Below are 18,493 nucleotides of genomic sequence, written 5' to 3' on the forward strand. Positions count from 1 at the left end.
AATCTGCAGTTTCTGCGGTCTGATAGTTCTTCATCCTTTCCCAAGGCTGTGCAGAATTTGTCACATAGATAGAAACTTGATAGTTTAGATAGGATAGAGAGAAACTTGATTTGTGCACATGGAGTTGAAGAGGAAGTTGGTTCTCCTCGCTATCCCTCCTTTATCATCATACTTCATGGTTAAGTTATCAGTTGTGATTTTTAACAATGTCTGTTTATATTAAACAGAGTAGTTTAATGCCAGATGGTAAGAGGAATGTCTTTTAGTTCAGGAGGGAACAGCATTAAAAAACAGGTTTAGGCTGTGCAAATAAACTGTATTTCACTTAGACAGCTTAAAAAGCAGCACAGGTCTAGTAGCTGTGCTGGTAAATCTTAGCAATAGCATCTTAGAGCATCAACAGCTGCTCCATCCCTAAATACAAGAACTACAACTTCTAGTTTTGTATAATACGACTCTTCTAGTGAGTGAGTGTAAAGTAGTTTTCTTCATGGTTCAGTAATGAAATACTATTTCCCAGCGTACACTGACAGATAATTAAAGAGATTGAACTTGTTTTTTTTTTTATTACCATGCTGAAGACATGAAATAAGAATTAGGGGAAAAGGTCAAATGTTATAAATTTATTTTGGGACATATATATTGCAACCTCTGTGGAAGCTTTTGAAAATTCTGGCAAAGATCAATACGCTTCCAATAAAACCTTTAAACTTGCAATAAAACAATATTTTAAACATTATATATATATATATTTATATATATTCTTAATTAAAGGGTAAATTTTAGCAGGATTTTTTTTTTTTTAAATATACTGCATTCCTCTGACATAGCTCTTTCCAGATTGAAGGGATGCAAATGAGGTAAGAATTAAGGCAAACCTAAAAGGCATGCAAATGAAGTACATTTATATCCACTGACAATACAAGCACGTGTGGATCAGACTTGGGAGCCGAGGAGCTCTTCCCTTCTGTCTGTCCAGTACTACTTTACAGCAGAATGGTGACATGATTTATAATAAACAGTTAACATTACAATGGGAATTCAGTGTCACTAACATTACTCAGCCTAGGAGACACAGAGCTAGCATCAGTAAAACATGAACAATAAATAATATAATTCACTGCAGCACAGGCCTGCTGCACAGGCTTCAGAGGAAGAGGGTTGTTATGAAATGATATTGCACACATCACGTTGTGGCAGTTTATTTTTATAATATATACTTTTAAAATTCTTTAGCAAATGACATTCTCATGCACACAAGTGTTTCAAACACAAGAAGCAAGTCCATTTATAGGTAGTCCAAGCAAATTTTTGTGTGTGTGGAAATAGCTGCAAACTGAATGGAACATTAAACTTCTGTGCAGTCTATGACGCGTCGTACACAAGCTCATTTTTGAATGTCACACTGCAGGAGTAGTACAATGGACGGATCACTCTTTGCAGCTTCTTTGAATTCATCCAGTGTGATCTGATCGTCTTTGTTCTTATCCATCTTACTGAAGATCTTGTCTACCCGTTGCTCAGGCGTCAGGCCATCCTCATTCATTTTCATCATTATCACAGTGCCCACCATTTTGTAGATGGCCTTTGGAAAGAAACCAAATGGAAAATTCAACATGAAATTCAATCTAATTTTTTTTATGTGATCAAATTCTGGAAGTATGTTCTAACAATAAAATGACTGCAAGTTTCTCTAAAAATTGTTTTTGGTGTTGTGGGTTTGTTTACTTTGTTTGTTTTTTTTTTGTTTTCTTTTTCTGTTGTTTTTTTTTTCCCCCCTTAGAATGCAAAGTTCAGATACTTAAAACAAGGAAGAATATATTTTACTTTCTTTAGATGTAGGTTTATTTTGATGGTTATGTTTTGCATCCCACAATTAATTTCTTTGGTTTCCCATTTCACAATGTAAAACTCCTGTAACTTACTCTCTGGATCAATTGTTCAGTTGAAATATTTCACATAAATGCTGAAAAATTAGTTTTAGAAGTCACCACCCTTAAATAGGATTCTGTGTGTATGTGTGGGCACAATCTGGTATTAGCTGCTGTGGCAAGTTGCTGGCAGACGAAGGTGGTAAACTTCAGCCTTCCTCTTATGAGTTGTGGCCATCTTAAAGTCCATCTGTGAGAGCTCACTTAAAATAGCATGTGTTTTTATCCCTGTAAATTTCTGTAATCATCTGAAGTTAATCTCCAGTGAGGCTTCAACTACTTGAGCTACAGTCCAGTAATTTCAGGGGTGTCAAGTGACTTCAAGATGAGCTTTGTAAATCCTGTGCTGTGCTGTTCTTGTGATTAATCCATTCATCAGGGAAATAAAATCTCAGGATATTTAAAAGCTTATATGCACATATGTACTCTGCAGTTCTCCAAGATTACATCTATTAACAAACATGTTTGTGTTCTTCTACCACTTGGGCACCAGTCAGTGCAAGATTAATGTGTGTAATGTGCATTTAATGTACTGCACAGCCTCTGGTGAGCCTAAAACCTAAAGTCTGTGTGAACAAGGAATCAAATTTTATTAACGTTGTGACATTTTTGAGTGTCATATTGATCTCACCTCTATAATTTCCAGCATTTCCACTCTTGTAATTTTACCATCACCATCCAAGTCGTACATGTTGAAGGCCCAGTTCAGCTTTTGCTCAAAACTGCCTCGTGAGGTGATGGACAGGGCACAAATGAACTCTCTGAAGTCAATGGTCCCATCTCCGTTTTTATCAAAGGTTCGGAAGGCATGCTGGGCAAACTTAGAAGCATCTCCATATGGAAAGAACTGCAAAGTAATATATAGAACTGTGTTAATGCAAAGGAGATAGCTCTTTACCTGACTGCAAAGTGCCAAAGTGAGGCATTTATGAAGAGTGGTTGGTGAGCTTTGTGGGAAACTGAGCATCTGCAATGTAAGGTTCCCTAACAGTTATACTGGAATGATTATTAAAAACTTATTTCTACAAAAACCTCTCAGGTTTCCACAGGCTATAATACAAATATATATAATGCTACTTTAAAGCTAAATTAACTAGATAAATCTTAAAATGAAGTTGGGTGTAAATGTCAGATTGTGTATAATTTTCTCTGACTATGAAATAAAGAAGCCAGGGTGCATTCCAAGAGAATTTGAACCAGCCCTTGACATGTCGCAATCAAGTATATGTGTAGGATTGTTATATAACTTCATTTATTAAAAAAAAATAATCTACACATAACATAAAAAACTCACATGAACATATGCCAACCAACATTCCAGTACACAAGATGAAAACGCAGATTCAGTTAAATAATACTGTGCAGTGCTCTTCATGTTTAATATCTTAATATCCTTCCATGAACACTGCAATTGACTGTAGCTTAACAGAATATTTTAAATGACCATAACATGTAGGTTTTCAGCTGATATATTTTCCCATCAGGAAGTGTATGGTTTAAGACATTTGAGCAGGTAGTACTTTCTGTTGGCCAGACCCAAGAAAACACATCCCTAAAGAAATGGAGTTTTAAACCAGTGCTGTTAAACCTATTGCAGTGCAGGAACCATACATAAACAATGTTTGCGTATGTTTGTTATTATATTCCCAGCACAATTTCATGGAGGTTTTCCTGCTCCCACACTATAAACATGCATAACTCCCCATATGAGAGCCATCTTATTTTGTTCTTTTAAAAATTCCTATTCTTATTAAATATTGCATTTATTATGTAAGTTTGAAGGATAGTCATCAGTGGCAGCTGAAGTGGAGTTGCATTTTACAATTTTCCATTTCCCCATCCAGCTCTGTGTCTTGCCTTAAATATGCAAAACTTAGAGCTCAGCCAGCTGCTTTGCACTCTGTGGCCATGTGAGTCACATCAGCAGCCACTGCTGTGTTGCCACAGGGGTCCCAACCTGAAAGTTTCCTTTCAGCTTTCTGTTTTCCCTGAAAGAGCATTTGGTATTGTCTCATCCTGAAAATGTAACTTCTGTGCCTGTACTCAACCCAAGCCCTGTGTCTGTTTTGATAATCAAAACTGATGGAGCGGTCAAGGTACTGCTGCAGCTCCTTCTGAACTTTTTGTTTTCTGCCTTTAAATATGATCATGATTGGGCTCATCAAGGGATACAGAGATCTTTGGGTTCTCTAATACAATTCAGGATTTCAGGGCTGCAGTTGCCAGACCTTGCTCAATTGTTATTTTAGTGACAACCTCAACCTTTTGTCAGAACAAGGAGAGCTCCCTCCATGAGAAGGCTCCTTGGGCTCACAGGCTGGCATTCAGGGTCAGAAAAAAAGTTTGAAAATGTTATCTAAAACCTGAATGTTATTTTTAGATTCCTCATTGCTTCCTTTTCTCCATGATCCAGCTCCCCCTTCAATTCCTGTACCAGCTTCAAATGTTAAGATAGGTGATATTTAATTTTATGTATATGTGTAGAATGTGCACTTCTCCAGTCCACTGCTGAGAAGTTAAGAAATGGCTCTCATGGTCTATATTCCAGCATGAATTCCATGTCCCCCACCTTGTATTCTGGAGAGTCTGCTGGGTATTCAAAGCTGAAAGGAAAAATTTTTTGCTTTTTAAATCTGTGCTGGTGACTATCCTGTGATGTGTGTGTAACAGAACAAAACACTTCAAAATTTTACAGTCTTTCAAGCATTTTTGCTCAGAGCTGACTGCTGCTGAGGATGCTGCCTGATCTCCGTTCTGTGACGGTCACTCTACAGTCTCTTTAAAAAAAGGTAAATACCTGGAAGGACCTGAGACTGTTCTTTTCACTGCCCAGAAAACCAAAATACAGAAATGGTGCAAACATATTGATGAGACCAAAGAACAAAAGTACAATGAAAAAGCACACCTACACAAAAGGTGAAGAAGTGTCAGACACCCAAAAACATGTAAGAGTCCAAGAACAAAGTGGGGAATTAGGTTGGGTCAGTGGCTGAAGATGTTGAAGACCGTTTTTAAGTTGTTCTGGAACATATTTTTCAGTCTCCCACTGGAAGAGCATCAGCAAGCTGTGCCTACCTCTTTGCTCGTCACACCACTAGCCTCATGTAGCAGTGAGAAAAATATCCTTCCAATTTTTTTACCACAGACAAGACAGTGATTTTTTTCTTTACTGAGGTGAAAAAGAGTGGTACTACTCAGCTGAGTCTTGGTCTTTACAGCATCACATGGAACTGTAACCTTTTTAATTTTTTTTTTCTATTTGTCTTCCTGTAGGGAGCAAATGCAGTAAAAGGTCCTGTAGAGACTGAAGGCACTGTTCTCCATTCTGTACCTGCTGATTTGTATTATTTTTAGCTCAGAACAACACAAAAACATTGTCAAAACTTGTTTAAAAACCTACTTGAAGATTTCCATTGGCCTGTTTTGAAACTATTCATAAATAAGACATGAAGTAAGGAAAACTAAAACAATTGCAGAGCAAGATGCCAGCTCTGGTAAAACATTTTTGACTATTAAAACACAGTGAGGCCTTAGGAAAGTATAAAGGCTTTAACTACTTTCAGAGCAGCCTAAGCCAAATGGCAATGGGAGACAGGGATCTCTGAAAGACAAACACCAATTTTTTGTCAGAGGGAATATGAGAAGGCTGGTTTAGTCTGCCTCTCACATGACCTCAGTGAATACTTCAGAAAAAAGTAAAGAAACACAGCTGGGATTTTCAGATGCACCTTCAGCTTTCAGTGTTCCCTGCAAACCCTTGACCAGGTGATCAATCTACACATGTAAACAACAAGTTCCCTTCTACTGCAATCTGCCACTGAAAAGGGCACTCCATGCCTTGTCTCCTTATTGTCTCCTTATTTACCCTTTTTGACCAAAAATCATGACAAACTATAACAGACAGTTCCATGGGTGACCTAACACTGTTCATTCCTTTGTTTCTGCTTCTCTAGTCTCATCTGGTGAAAGGCCTCCCTGGTGTAGAGAAAGGTGTCCCTACCCATCCCAGAAGGTTGGAACTAGGTGATCTTTAAGGCCCCTCTCAACCCCAACCATTCTAGGATTCATCTCTTGCTTGGTCTTTGTATTTTATAAACAATTAGATCAACATGCTGGAGTGTGAACAAAGTTTTATCTCTACAGTCAATGGCCAACTAAGAAAAGAAGATTTAAAAAAAAATTCCCTTAATCTGCTTCTAAATCTTGCATGAGGACTGTCTTGCAGATTCTGACCTCCCACTGTTTCTGGACACCTTTCTGGTGTATGGGGGGCATTCAATCAGTCCTGGAATCAGAATATCTAGTGAATAACACCTACTAATTGAACATAACTCTTGGAGAAACTGATCAAATACCTGAAAATATTTATCTAATTGGCTGCAGCTGCTTTAGCCTCTTTGAAGCGATGCTGATCACAGGCAACTCAGTGATCAATTCATTCACATCATCTTTGGGAGGGATTACTGCAAAAACATGAAGCATATGCTAAAGAATATGGCTAAAATTTTAGCATGTGGCTAAAACAACATTTTAGTATGGATTAAAAAAAAAAAAAAAACCAAACAACCAAAATCAACTTCCCCAGATTCCCAAGTGATAGGGAGGGGTTAGGAAAGAAAAGGTCTCTCCATCCTTAATAAGATGGGGTGGAGTGAACCTCTAAGACTGGCCTGAGTAATGCTTTGTTTTCCACATGATGTTTTATCATAGGATATTGAGATGCATTTCTATTACAAGAGAAATTCTGCTATAAAATAGAGAAAACTAGTGTAAAGAAAGCAGGGCACACTGCCTACACATGCCCAGGTAACAACTCGGTCATGCCCTGTTTGTGGTTCAGTTCTGCTGAGAGCTGAAGCAGAAAAGGGGAAGGAGGGGGCTCAGCCAGTGCAAGGAGCAGAACAAGCATTGTCAAGGGCCAGCATGTAGAAACAAGCCAAGCAGTTGTCTCTTGTGAGAAAAACTTTAAACATTTGATGCTGTTATGCTTTAGGTAGGAAGGAATTACTTACCCTTCTTATCTACTTTATTAGTGCTTTATTAGTGCTAGGCATTTGCGTTAACTTCGTAAGTGAAAAACACAAGCACTTTGAGAATCAGAAAGTTCGACTGCTTTTAGAAGTTCAGACAAGTATTTTTTAATAGTAAACCTCTTGAAGTTGAACCTAGATGCTGATAGCTGCTGGTCTAACCTAATGTTACAGCTCCTCGGAACTGAGGTCATTGGGAGGATGCCTATGATGATGGGGAGCAGGTTTCTCCTTACTAATTTTCCAAAAAGATGAAGTTCTGGATTCCTGCCAGCAGCACAACAAGATCACAGAAGCTGATGAGATAAGAAAAAGATTACTCTTTAGCTGTCTCCTTTAGAAAAAAAAGTAATTGAAATTTACTACAATGCACTGTACTCTTGTGCTTCATGTATTAAGACATAAGAAGGGGAAGAGTTATCCAGGCTGTGGCTGTCAGGACCTGTTGGGAAGGATGTGCCATTCTGGTACCACGGTGACCTGCAGGGCTGCAGCCTGTCTCTGCCACCACCTCTTTTTAAAAATGAAAACTCATGTGTCAAGGGCAAAACCAGGCCAGCACAAAAAGACACAGCCACACATCTGGCCTTGTTTTGGAAGAGATATGACTGCTGCAATCTCCAGCACTGCAGTGTAAGGTAGAAATATCCCACCCAAGGCAGAAATATCTCAGCCACCTGGCTTCAGCCTGCCAGAGGGCCCCAAGGAGTGGACACCATCCACAGCTGTGGGTCTGCAGGTCTAGCAGCAGCTAAGCCATGGGGAGAGGATAATCTTGTAGACCACAAAAGACCAGAATCTAAATGTCTCTTTAGATTCAATACTCAATTCTCCTTATGTAAATCTGTGAGCTGTCCCCACCTCAGAGGTGCATTGGGAGAATAAATACAAAAAAGGCTTGTGATGATTTCAGATGCTGCAGCAGTGGAAGTCACAGAGCTGGCAAGAACTGGAGAGAGCTGCCAAACCCTACAGATGTTTGCTCATGGATATTTGTTCATGTATCTTTAGTGCTGTGAACACGTGTGCATGCAGAGACACCAGGGGAGGTTTATAACCAGCTGTTAGTTCTATACATGAAGAAGAAATATTTAGATGAGCCAAGAAATGTAACTTCTTCTATTCACCAGGAAAATTCACAACTTGCACAGGCCAAACTGGGATCAGCAAAGAGTTTGTGTCTCACCCAGACCTCAAAGATTATCCCTAGCCCCTACATTATGGTCGAGGATGAAGCTGCTCTGTCTTGCAGGTGACAGAAATGATCATTTGAAAAATATGGAGAATAAATATTTGAGAATTTAGGAGCTGACTATGAATTATCAATACCAACTCCTTTCAATTGTGTGAGACATGAGATAGGAGACCAAAGAAAAAGCACAAATCACAGTCTAAGAGAAGCCTCTAAAAAGCAAGAACACACCAAGAGATTGGAGGAAGATGGATGGGAAAAGAAGAGTCATGCTTCTTCTTCACAAACACCCATCTGGCAGAGTCTACCTCTAAAAAAACATTCAACCTGAAAAGTTAATCTTTATATTCACATTTGTGGGGAATTAGTCATTAACTAGCAGGAAATGAATTGATTTTCAATCCCAGCTTTTCTCTGATTAGATTTGGACAATAAGAAACTTAATTGAGCTGTGGTAGTGCTATAGGTCAATACACTAGCAGCTCAGCTATTACTCAGTGCTAATAAAAAAAAATCTTCAGGGAGAATTCTCATCAAAACAATTAGTATTGCTAGTGCTTAATGCCACAACTACCACTGATTAAAAGTTATTTCTCTTTGATCTTCCTTAACTGAGCAGCAGCACTGGAACACTTTATTTTAAGTCTGGCACAGTCTTCCACTACTCCAAGGTCAGCGACAGCAGGGGCTATCAGGATCCTGCTGTATTGTGTCTATGTCCTGGCCTAATTACAGCTTCTGTTGTCTTGACACCATGTTACCTCTCCAGGAATCTGGGAATATACCAAATGGAGGATACACTGGGAAATATCCTTTTTCCCCTCCTTTTTTTTCTCCCCCAGTAAAGATCATCTGACTTCTTTTCATTTCTGAAAGAGACTTTATTTTCCCAGTGAGTTTTAGCTCCCAAGGTTCAAAGTATCAACTTGAATGCTATGCCTGCTGTGTTGTGAAGTCCTTAGTGCACATTCCCCAAAAGAACAGGACTACAGAAGCATCAGTAAGTGCCATTTCCAGCCGAAAAGGGATTTGAAACACAAGTCACTATAGTCCGAGACAGCCATCTCATGAATATACAGATGGAACTACAGAAAAAAATACTTGTGCCTGAAATATATGACTGTCTCATACACTTATGTAATGTGTCCTCCTAAAATTCTTCTACATATGGAGTTGTTATAGCCTGGTACTGCAGAAAGAAAACTGCAGAAAGAGAAGGAAAATGGCTATAGCTGGGCCTATCAGAGAACTGATACTTTCCAAAGGGAAGAAGAGGGAATGGAATGGAATGGAATGGAATGGAATGGAATGGAATGGAATGGAATGGAATGGAATGGAATGGAATGGAATGGACCCCAAAGTCAAAGGGGAGAGTTGGGAAGGATGGTAGCAAGAGCATCAATAGTTGACATAATACAGAAGAGACAGGTGGGCAACAACTTGGTGTGGTTGTTTTTTCTCTGTTGTGCCTGGGCAACAATCCTATTGATTTTTATTTTCAGTACTGAGTTTTAAATCAATCCAGAAGCTCACAGAGGAACTGTACTGAAATGAAGTTTTGAATAATTTAAAATCAAGCCTGTGTTTCTAACTGCTGCAAGGTCTGTCTTAAAGCTTTTCTTCTGCAATGAAGCTGAGAGCAGATAGGCTTTCAGGTAGTCTTGAAACAATTCTGTACAGGCTATGAGATTCATCTGTCTGTAACCCTTCCAATTCTGTTCTAATTGAGACTAATATTAATAAGTCTTTTACCACAGTGCAGTTTTAAGAAGACAACTTTCTAGCAGAATTTGTTTTTGTCCATATCTATCCTTCTCAAATAACATAATCCCTTTCAAAGGTCAAGGCCAAGACTTACAAGCCCAACAGGATATAAAAACCTTGAAATACCAGCATGCTGGTGCAAGGTATCATGCATCTATACCTATACATACACCTAGAGAACATATATGTGTATATCTATAAGGAGACATGCATCAAGGGGATGGACTAAATAATTTCTTTAGAAATGGGACAGTACTGTTGAACTCACTGATGGTTAAGAAAACCCACTTAAATTTACATGAAGTGCTGTGCCCATTTGCAGTTCCACATGGATAGCTATTGCTTTTATTGATAGTCACAGTATCTAAGAATCTTGGTTGAGCAGCATTTGGATAACACCTAAAACTCAACATGTAAAGAAAGAGGAAAATACAGTGCAAGGAGTCTGGAAGACTTCTTTTTGTGACTTGAAAGGATTTTCACAAGGGTGGAGAAGCAAACAGGAATGGCGCAACACATTGTGTCACCTTCTGGGAATTACAAAGCTGTACAGGCAGGTCTAGAATAAACCACAGGTATTCAAGCAATGACAGCTCACAGGTACACTTGGCTTTAGCCTCACAGAGGAGCTTCCCTAAGGGGAAGATATCTTGAACAAAGACTTTCAAAGGATGTCTGGAATCATTAAAAAGAAGCATCATACTCTTGTTCCTTGTCTAAAATGGTGCAAGAAGGGAAAATCCGCATCATACACTATCTATCATTTGTATTCTTTCCTCTCTGTAGAAAGAGATGTAGAAAACCTCCCTGTGGGCCATATGGATAACTGCTTTCACATAGAGATGCCATCTCCCTGAACATGCTGTTGCTGTGCTGGTACTGGCTGTGCTCAGCCAGTGGAGACAAAATGTGGATATTGATACTAGTGATGATACTCAGTACTAGATGGTTCCCTAAGGTATCTCCTTTTTAGGGAAGAGACCAGCTAAAGAAGACAGTGTCATGCCACAGAGTTCCTCCCAGATTTCATCCCAATCTACTCCAGTCAGCTCTTGGGGGTTGCAGATTTTTGTGATATTCCATGAACTGGATCTTTGGAGAGGGAAAAATTACCCACAGATTCTGTTTCCTCAGTAACTTTTTATCAAGGTAACTTTGTAACCCAGCTTCCAGAGGGCTTCTATGGGTTTGTCAGCTCTTCCAGGTATCAGACAGGATCACAAGGGCTTATTTTAGGGCAATACATAAACCTATTATTATGAACTGGAACGTGCTGCTTTTTGACTTAGAGCACTGCAAGTGAAAGGCAAGATTGCCTCCTGTCCTGCATTTACCTGCTGATGTAACCTTAATTCCTTCAGTGCATGGTAACTTTGAATTTCAGCTCCTTTTTCCCATGATTGCTGATGCAATAAACCTATGACTAGAGTAACCTCTTCTGTTAGAAAAAAGCCAACCAGCTATGGGCTTACCTGCCACTTGGCTCCTTCAAGATCTTATAATTCTTCATATACTTAGTCTGTGAAAAACTTAACACTAGAATGCCGTAAGACCATAAAAAGGGATAGATAGGATAAAAAGATAAGACCCATTCTAAATTCAGCATAGAATGTGTTACCTTGAATTAAAAATTATCTTTTTCTAAAAAGTGAGAAAAACTATACTCATTTAAAAAATCATCAATATGCAAGCTTAGAAGAAAGCCACTATCCATGCCCATTCTTCCAACACCAGGATATCTCATTGCATGCACTATTTGACATCATTACAGTGTCTGAAGTTTCAATAACATAACTGGGAGTCATCTGAAAGGAAGACACAACAAAAGGCACTTAAGCAATGCACTTCCGTGATGCTGATCCTTTGCTGCTTTATTTATCACAGAAGCTTAGTGTAGCCACATGTTTTCCTTTGGATTAAGTTTCCCTCTGTGCACCAGACCAGCTGAAGACCCCAGCACCACTTCAGTTGTGCAAAAAATTCCGAGTCTGACAAATGTAAACCTGACATCTTCACTGGAATGGTGAATGAAATTTCTTTTCAAAACCAGATCTCTATGAACTTTTCCCACCATTTTTACAAAAAAAAAAATCTCTAAAAATCTGGAAGTCCAACTAAATAAAATTGCAAGTAGCAAAACACATAATCTGTTCATAGACATGGCAAAGGATAGCCAGAGGGATGTATCATAATCAGTGTTTCCCATTACTAAACATTAACTCAAAGCCACACTCAAAAATGTAGAGTGATGCAATTTGAACTGCCCAACACTCTAATTATAGAAACTATCTCACACTGGGGAGCAACTTTTACTTTTCCAGGCTGATTAATGAATATGAGTAATAGATTTGTGTCCCTCTCCCCACTCCAAGTATTCTGGTAAACATGTTAAATAAATCAGATTGTAGGGTTTCATTAATACACAACAGCTACTCAGTCCTTAGCAAGCACACAAGAACACAATGACAAAAATAATGGCAAAAAAAGAGGTTGGTACTGGGGTGAGAACTCAAAGGAGGTTTGATTAGTCATATGTGCCTTTGGAGAAGTTCACTCTTATCTTGTGAGAGCAGTACACTGCATCATCCTTAATATTCTTTTACCCCAGAGTCAATGAAGATGATTAAAAAGCTATATAAACATTAATGGTTGAACAATAAACAGTGTAATCACAGCCAACCTGTTTTGCTACCAACTGCTTTCCAAAAGGATTCTGGTTTATGCTTGCCAAGAGGGAGCCTCCCAGGAACACTGTTCTTGGTGAAGCCAGTTCCCAAAGCATCCTCTTAAAGTTTACAGCTGGGGGATACAAACCAGTTCCTGACATCTACAAGTTCTTTCATATCTCCTCTGTGAGCTGACTGCATATAATGCTCTCTAGAGACAAGTTGTTTCTAGAGGCACAGCAACAACATGTATTTTACACTTACTTGATGGACTCACGTTTCATACCAGATGTAATTAAGGAAAAAATACAATTAATTTATTCTGGAAAGGTGTTAAATTCTCAAATAAATGAAAAATATCAGAACCAAAGTCACAAGAAGATGAGAAACAAGAAAGCATTCTCTCAATTGCTTGCTATTAACACAGAGGTAAGAGGTAGGCCTTTTCTTCAGCATGGGGGCTTTTCTGAATTTCCTCCTCCATTGCATTTTCTCAACACACTCCTATCTTAGAGTCTTCTTGATGATCAAAGGATTTTAGAAGTCAAAGACTCTAAACATTTAAAAACCCATTTGTAAGAGGCATTCAGTGAACAACCACTCTTATGGCAGCTGTCTCTAGACTGCAACAAGTTTCACAGAGACACCATGTGACATCTTATTTAAAAATATATGACAGGGTTGGCATTTCAGCAGATTTAGAGTTCATGTTCTTACAAAAACAGAGCAACCTCCCCTTTCTTATAGCATGCGATCTTTATGAAGAGGTGGCAGTATCTTCATAACTAAAGTTACAATCAGATTTCCTCCTAAAGAAATCTCAAAATTCTTTGCATCTTTCCTCAGTGACATCCAAACACCTAAGGGTGAAATATGCCCGGGAAATGACCTTCTACAAAGCAGCCAGTCTCTGAGGAAGTAACAAATACTGACTGAACAAGAAACACAAGAGAATTGTGACTAGTCCCTGTTAAAAAATAGGATAGGAGAGAAGAAACTTGAAATATGGACAGGACAAGTCTAGCAAAAAACAATAGCCTGCCAAGCTAATGGGAGCCAATATTTTTTAGTGCTGTCAAAATACAGACAAGCTTATGTGCCAGGCTGGGGTCTAAGGTCCAGCTAGGAATCACAACGCTGGCATTTCTTACTGTACCTGGGATGGAGCCCAGAGGATACCTAGTCCAGATGCCAGGGCAGATTTAGCAGCATCATCTGCTATGACCCTGGGAACAGACACTGCATGAGAAAGAAGGCAAAATCCTAAACCACAGCTCCAGAGCTCTCGAATTCAACATTTTAAGCATTCACCCTATAGAAGACACCATTAGCAGTTGGGAGCAGTACTTTAATTCTCTGAATTTTATGACAAGACAGTCCTGTTGCACGTCCAGTAATATGCATAAATATCTGCAATCTACAACTTCCTAATTCAAGTGCTGATCTGAAATTACAGGAAGGGAAAGGGAAGGTGTGGTGCTTAAGCTTGAATGCAATGCAAATTTGAGGCCACAGCATCATGTGTTTGAGACCTGTCATGAAGCTGAAATACTACTGAAGCTGTCACAGCAATACAATGACATCACAGTTCAGCATGCTCATGGAAGCGACTAAAAGCCAGGATGACTGCAGAGCCAAGGGAAAAAAAAAGCTGTTTTGTTTTCCTGCCCTGTGTACATAAATAGGAAAGATCTGGTTGTGCTGTCCTGTGAGCACACTGAGATGTCAGTCTAAAGCAACAACTAACCTGAGCTATAATTACAGAGTGGCAGAATATGTTGACTTTTCAACTGAAATGCATCCTTGGCTGTTTCTCTTGCAGCAGAGCTGTGTTTTCATAAGAGGGCAGTGTACATTTTCTGGTCACAGCAAACCAATTTGTGCTTTTCCCCTGACACATATATCAACATTCCCATGGTCACAGGAGAGACAGCAATCTGTAGATGTAGCCAGCTATACCAATTTGTAAGATGTGTATTTAATAGCAGGTTTTTAATTTTAAAAAGAGCTGTTTTCACACCTACACAATGATCCCAAAGTGCTTTGCTGACATCAATCTAATCCCACAACCTATGCACATGGGTGAACATGAAAGAACCTGCAAAGCTAAGCAACAAAACAAACGAGCTCTTGGAATCACACACAAATAAGCCATTTACCAGCTTTTATACCTGACCTATCACTTTATTACTTTTTGGATCCATCTGCTTGGGACTATCAGGTGAAAACAGCATGGAATTTCTTTTAAGTAGGCTTCATGAAAACTCAAATTCCCAGATAAAGGATCATCCTGCATTTGCAGACTGAGTCCCCAGTGAGGCACAGCCTGTATGACATGTACCAGGAGCTCCAGGGTGGCTGCACATGCACTGCAATCAAACAGCACATGAACAGTATGCCCAGGACTGATGCCAGAAGGTTCAAAGCTCATTGTTTTGGAGCAAATCAGTTATACAACACACAGACATTAGTTATACAACATACAGACATTGGGAGGAGCCACCTGTTATTCACACTGTGTGCTGTGGAAGCATGTAGCTCTCCCCACAATGATTACTGAGAAGTCCGAATATAACTACAAGAAACAGCATTTTTTGAATGTGGATATTGGAAAGAATTAGCACATCTTAATCACCTGCAGCTCTCAAGCCATGAAAGCAAATAGCACACAACTGAGAGGGAAGGCAAATTTCTGGCTGCTCTGAAAAGCCCAGGAATTACAGTTTCCATGTAAAGCAGGTGAGATCTTGGTTTTCAAATACTTTGGATCATGAACCTGATCTTCTTCCAAATTCTACACGGAAAGGTTGTTTTTTTTATTTTAGGCATTAGTAAAAAATGCCAAGGCCAACTGATGAGCTAAGATGAGGCTTTTATGTCTGTGTTATGTTTCTGAACAAGTCCCAACCACTTACATAGTCATTTACATTTGAATACTGTGCCATTCATTGCTTTCCATTGCACTGTTAAATGCCAGGTTTTCAACTTTACTTAAAGATTGTCCAAAGGTGAGGGAGACCATGAAGTGTGAAGGACCTTCCAGGAGCTTCCACAGTGGGGGACCAGTTTCATACCGTCTCAGCATCTGATGCTGCTCAACACTTCTGGGCTGCTAAAAGCTAGGCAGCATCCCAAGAAGCTTCAGGGAACTGGCAGAGTTCTGAGGCCCTGCAAATAGTGAGCATTTTCACTGGAAACATTTATGACATTGGAACGAAGGTGGCTCCATGCTCCTCATCTTGCATCAAAACCCTGTGAGCATGTCCTTCCCTGCGTGGAGAGCAGATGCAAGGAGGCTACAGCACTGCTGTACCTTCAAAAGCCCCTTCCACCATCATCTCTTTTCAGTTTAGCTTGAAAAGATAAAAGTAATTTAATCTTTCCTGCCTTCAACTTGAAGGTTTTGTTCTAAATATATTTTGACAGCAGAAATAAAGACAAAGTTTTAATAGAACTAACTGAACCACAAACTGAATTATGTATTTCCATTTCAGGAGACAATCTCACTGCTAATAACATCACTCTCCTTCCAAAAGCATGCATGACAAAATTCAAAGCACTTCTCTGTTCCTTCACGGCATCTGGTGTCTGGCAGCAGCTATGCAGCACAGAGAGCTGCCTCTTACACGTGTATGTGTCATGTGTCTCACTTGCTTTGTCCAGGAGCTGGGGTGGAACCATCTCAATTGCTGAACCAGTCTGTCTGGAAAATTTGTATGCTAGCGGACTGAAATGCAGGCTGAACCCTGGCAACTTCCCTGCTTTGGATGTCTGCCTAGAACCTCTTTTTCTTCAGTGTTCTCTGGAAACCTGCAGCAGCTGCAGGCTCTGTAGGACCCCCACACCAGCAATCTTCCCCCAGAATGGAAGCACATAGCAAGGCAGGTCAAAACTGTACTGACAGCCGAGCATCTTAATTTTTCAACACTAGATTCCTTATTTGTTTCCCATCTTACAGAAACAATAGCAGTCACTAAGCAGCTTACTCCAGGGTCAAATCCTGAAGAGATGCCTTCCTTGCTCACAGATTTGTTCTTAGTTAGCCAAACACTCTCTGAAGTCATCAAAAGTGCCAATTTTATTTTGTGACCACAAGGAAAGGGTTTGAAAGAATCTACATTGGCTGCTAAGCATATGCTCTAATAACCACCACTGGATTATTAGTAGTGACCTAGATGTAGAAATCTTTGATCTTCTTACTCCTGGTTTATTATCCATTTTACAGATCTCTTAAGGTCAACCAGAGTGAATAAAAATTAGGATGGGTAGAAATTGTGTGTGATCCAAGAACGAGGACCATGAAATACTGATCCCAGATATTTCACTGACTGAAGCAGGCAAACACCAGTAAACATGATTAATAAGAGCAAGCCAGAAAACAACACTACATTTCAAAGTCTAGGGGTGAATAGCTTGAGGAAATGAGATACAAAATCTTTCACATGTAGGTCACCCATTTTAATCCAGCTCTGCTCATAGCAAACTCCAGTCATTAATATCTGACAGCTGTCTGGCAGCCATGTAGAATGAGATGGTGGTCTTTGTTTAATTGCCAGTGGTATCTGCAAAATAAAACATATCAACAGAACTGCAATGCTGTAAAAAGTCTAAGCAGGAAGGTCAAGGACTGACTGGGCTTTGACAGAGGATCTCTACCCTCTTACCAAAAAGCTTCACTTCCTATTAGTGTAAACCTGATATAACTCAAGAGTAATAAATCTTTGTGGGTGAACAGAGGATAAAGATAGCTAAAAACAGTTCAAAGAGAGTTGTGGTGACTTTGCTGCCTTGAACTCAGACCAAGGGCCAGCTCCCCAGCTTGTGGTTCCACTGAAGAGCCAGCACACCAGTCCTCACTGGCCCAGACTGCTCCCTGCTCCTTCCAACAAGAGCAGCACAAAGCCAGAGCCAGCAAATGCAAGGGCAGACACATGGAGCCAGGGAAGGAAGGCAGAGAGCAGATCACGGCCTCAAAAAAGAGACTGAGAAGGAAAAAGGTACTCTGAACAAGCCTAGAGGATGACAGTGCTGAAGAGGACCTTAGAATGGGTCTTTCCCCACATGGAGCTGGTTTTCACATCTTGGTCCAGTAAGAGTTTAAGATGTGCATTTTGGTCTCACTCTGTCTCCCAAGGGGGTCACAGAGGGCACCAGGGCTGCAGAAACAGCCTGGCCACATATCAGTGATCCACCCCTCAGCCCAGGGTCCCTTTCCAGAGCCACAGCAATTTGCCAATTGAGAAGTGTTGTGTGGGGAGAGGTTAAAGCTGGAATTCACATGATTGGAATAAAGAGTCCACCCATAAATGATGAGCAAACAGCCTTTTCTTTACAATAAGAGAAAGGTCTAGATTTCCAAAGCCCATGTGAAATACCTGACATTCACCTCAGGAAATGAGAGAAGATATTATTTTACAGCTTATAAAACAAATCCTCCTGCTTCCATATCAGAACAGAAAGCTCTGATTTCTATGCATAACTTAAAAAAAAGCCCCATATTATTTAGGGGTTTTGTTGTTGTTGTTTTGTTTTTTTAAAAAAAGACCGGGTTTAAAAATTCAGTTTTCATTCATAAGAGCAAATTGTGATTTTTGTTTTTTTTTTCTTTTCCTCTAAGAGCTGTACCTCTGTTTCTTTGACAAAAATTTATCTCACTTTATCTGTTCCAAACCCAGGTATTCCATCTTGGCTACTTATCAAGCTTCCCTCAACAGTGACCAAAGTGAAGCAATCACCTCCAACAGGAGACTGTTCTTCTTAAACTAGGAGGATGTTTGGAATAGGTAGGATGAATTCTCCTTCTGGGTGGTGGTTGCTGGAAGTACCCAATGTGTACCTGATTTGGACTCCAACATGACAAAGTTAAGTAAGTTGAACACAATCTTTTGTAACCTGGAGAGACTCTTGAAG

At 39.7% G+C, this 18,493-nt stretch overlaps 1 protein-coding gene across 2 annotated transcripts in view; it reads right to left on the reverse strand.

Annotated features, from left to right (window-relative positions):
• Positions 1–1,387: 1,387 nt before the first annotated feature.
• VSNL1 (visinin like 1) overlaps positions 1,388–18,493 on the reverse strand; it is a 44,065-nt gene continuing 26,959 nt past the window's right edge. The window contains exons 2-3 of one of the 2 annotated variants that reach the window (XM_062488461.1): positions 2,563–2,778; positions 1,388–1,585 (exon numbers count right to left, since the gene is read on the reverse strand). In XM_062488461.1, the coding sequence (XP_062344445.1) occupies positions 1,388–1,585; positions 2,563–2,778 (414 nt within the window). The remainder of the gene's footprint in view (positions 1,586–2,562; positions 2,779–18,493) is intronic. The other variant, XM_062488462.1, reaches the window with a different exon arrangement.

Source organism: Cinclus cinclus, chromosome 3 (assembly GCF_963662255.1).
Source record: "Cinclus cinclus chromosome 3, bCinCin1.1, whole genome shotgun sequence".
Lineage (NCBI taxonomy): Eukaryota > Metazoa > Chordata > Aves > Passeriformes > Cinclidae > Cinclus > Cinclus cinclus.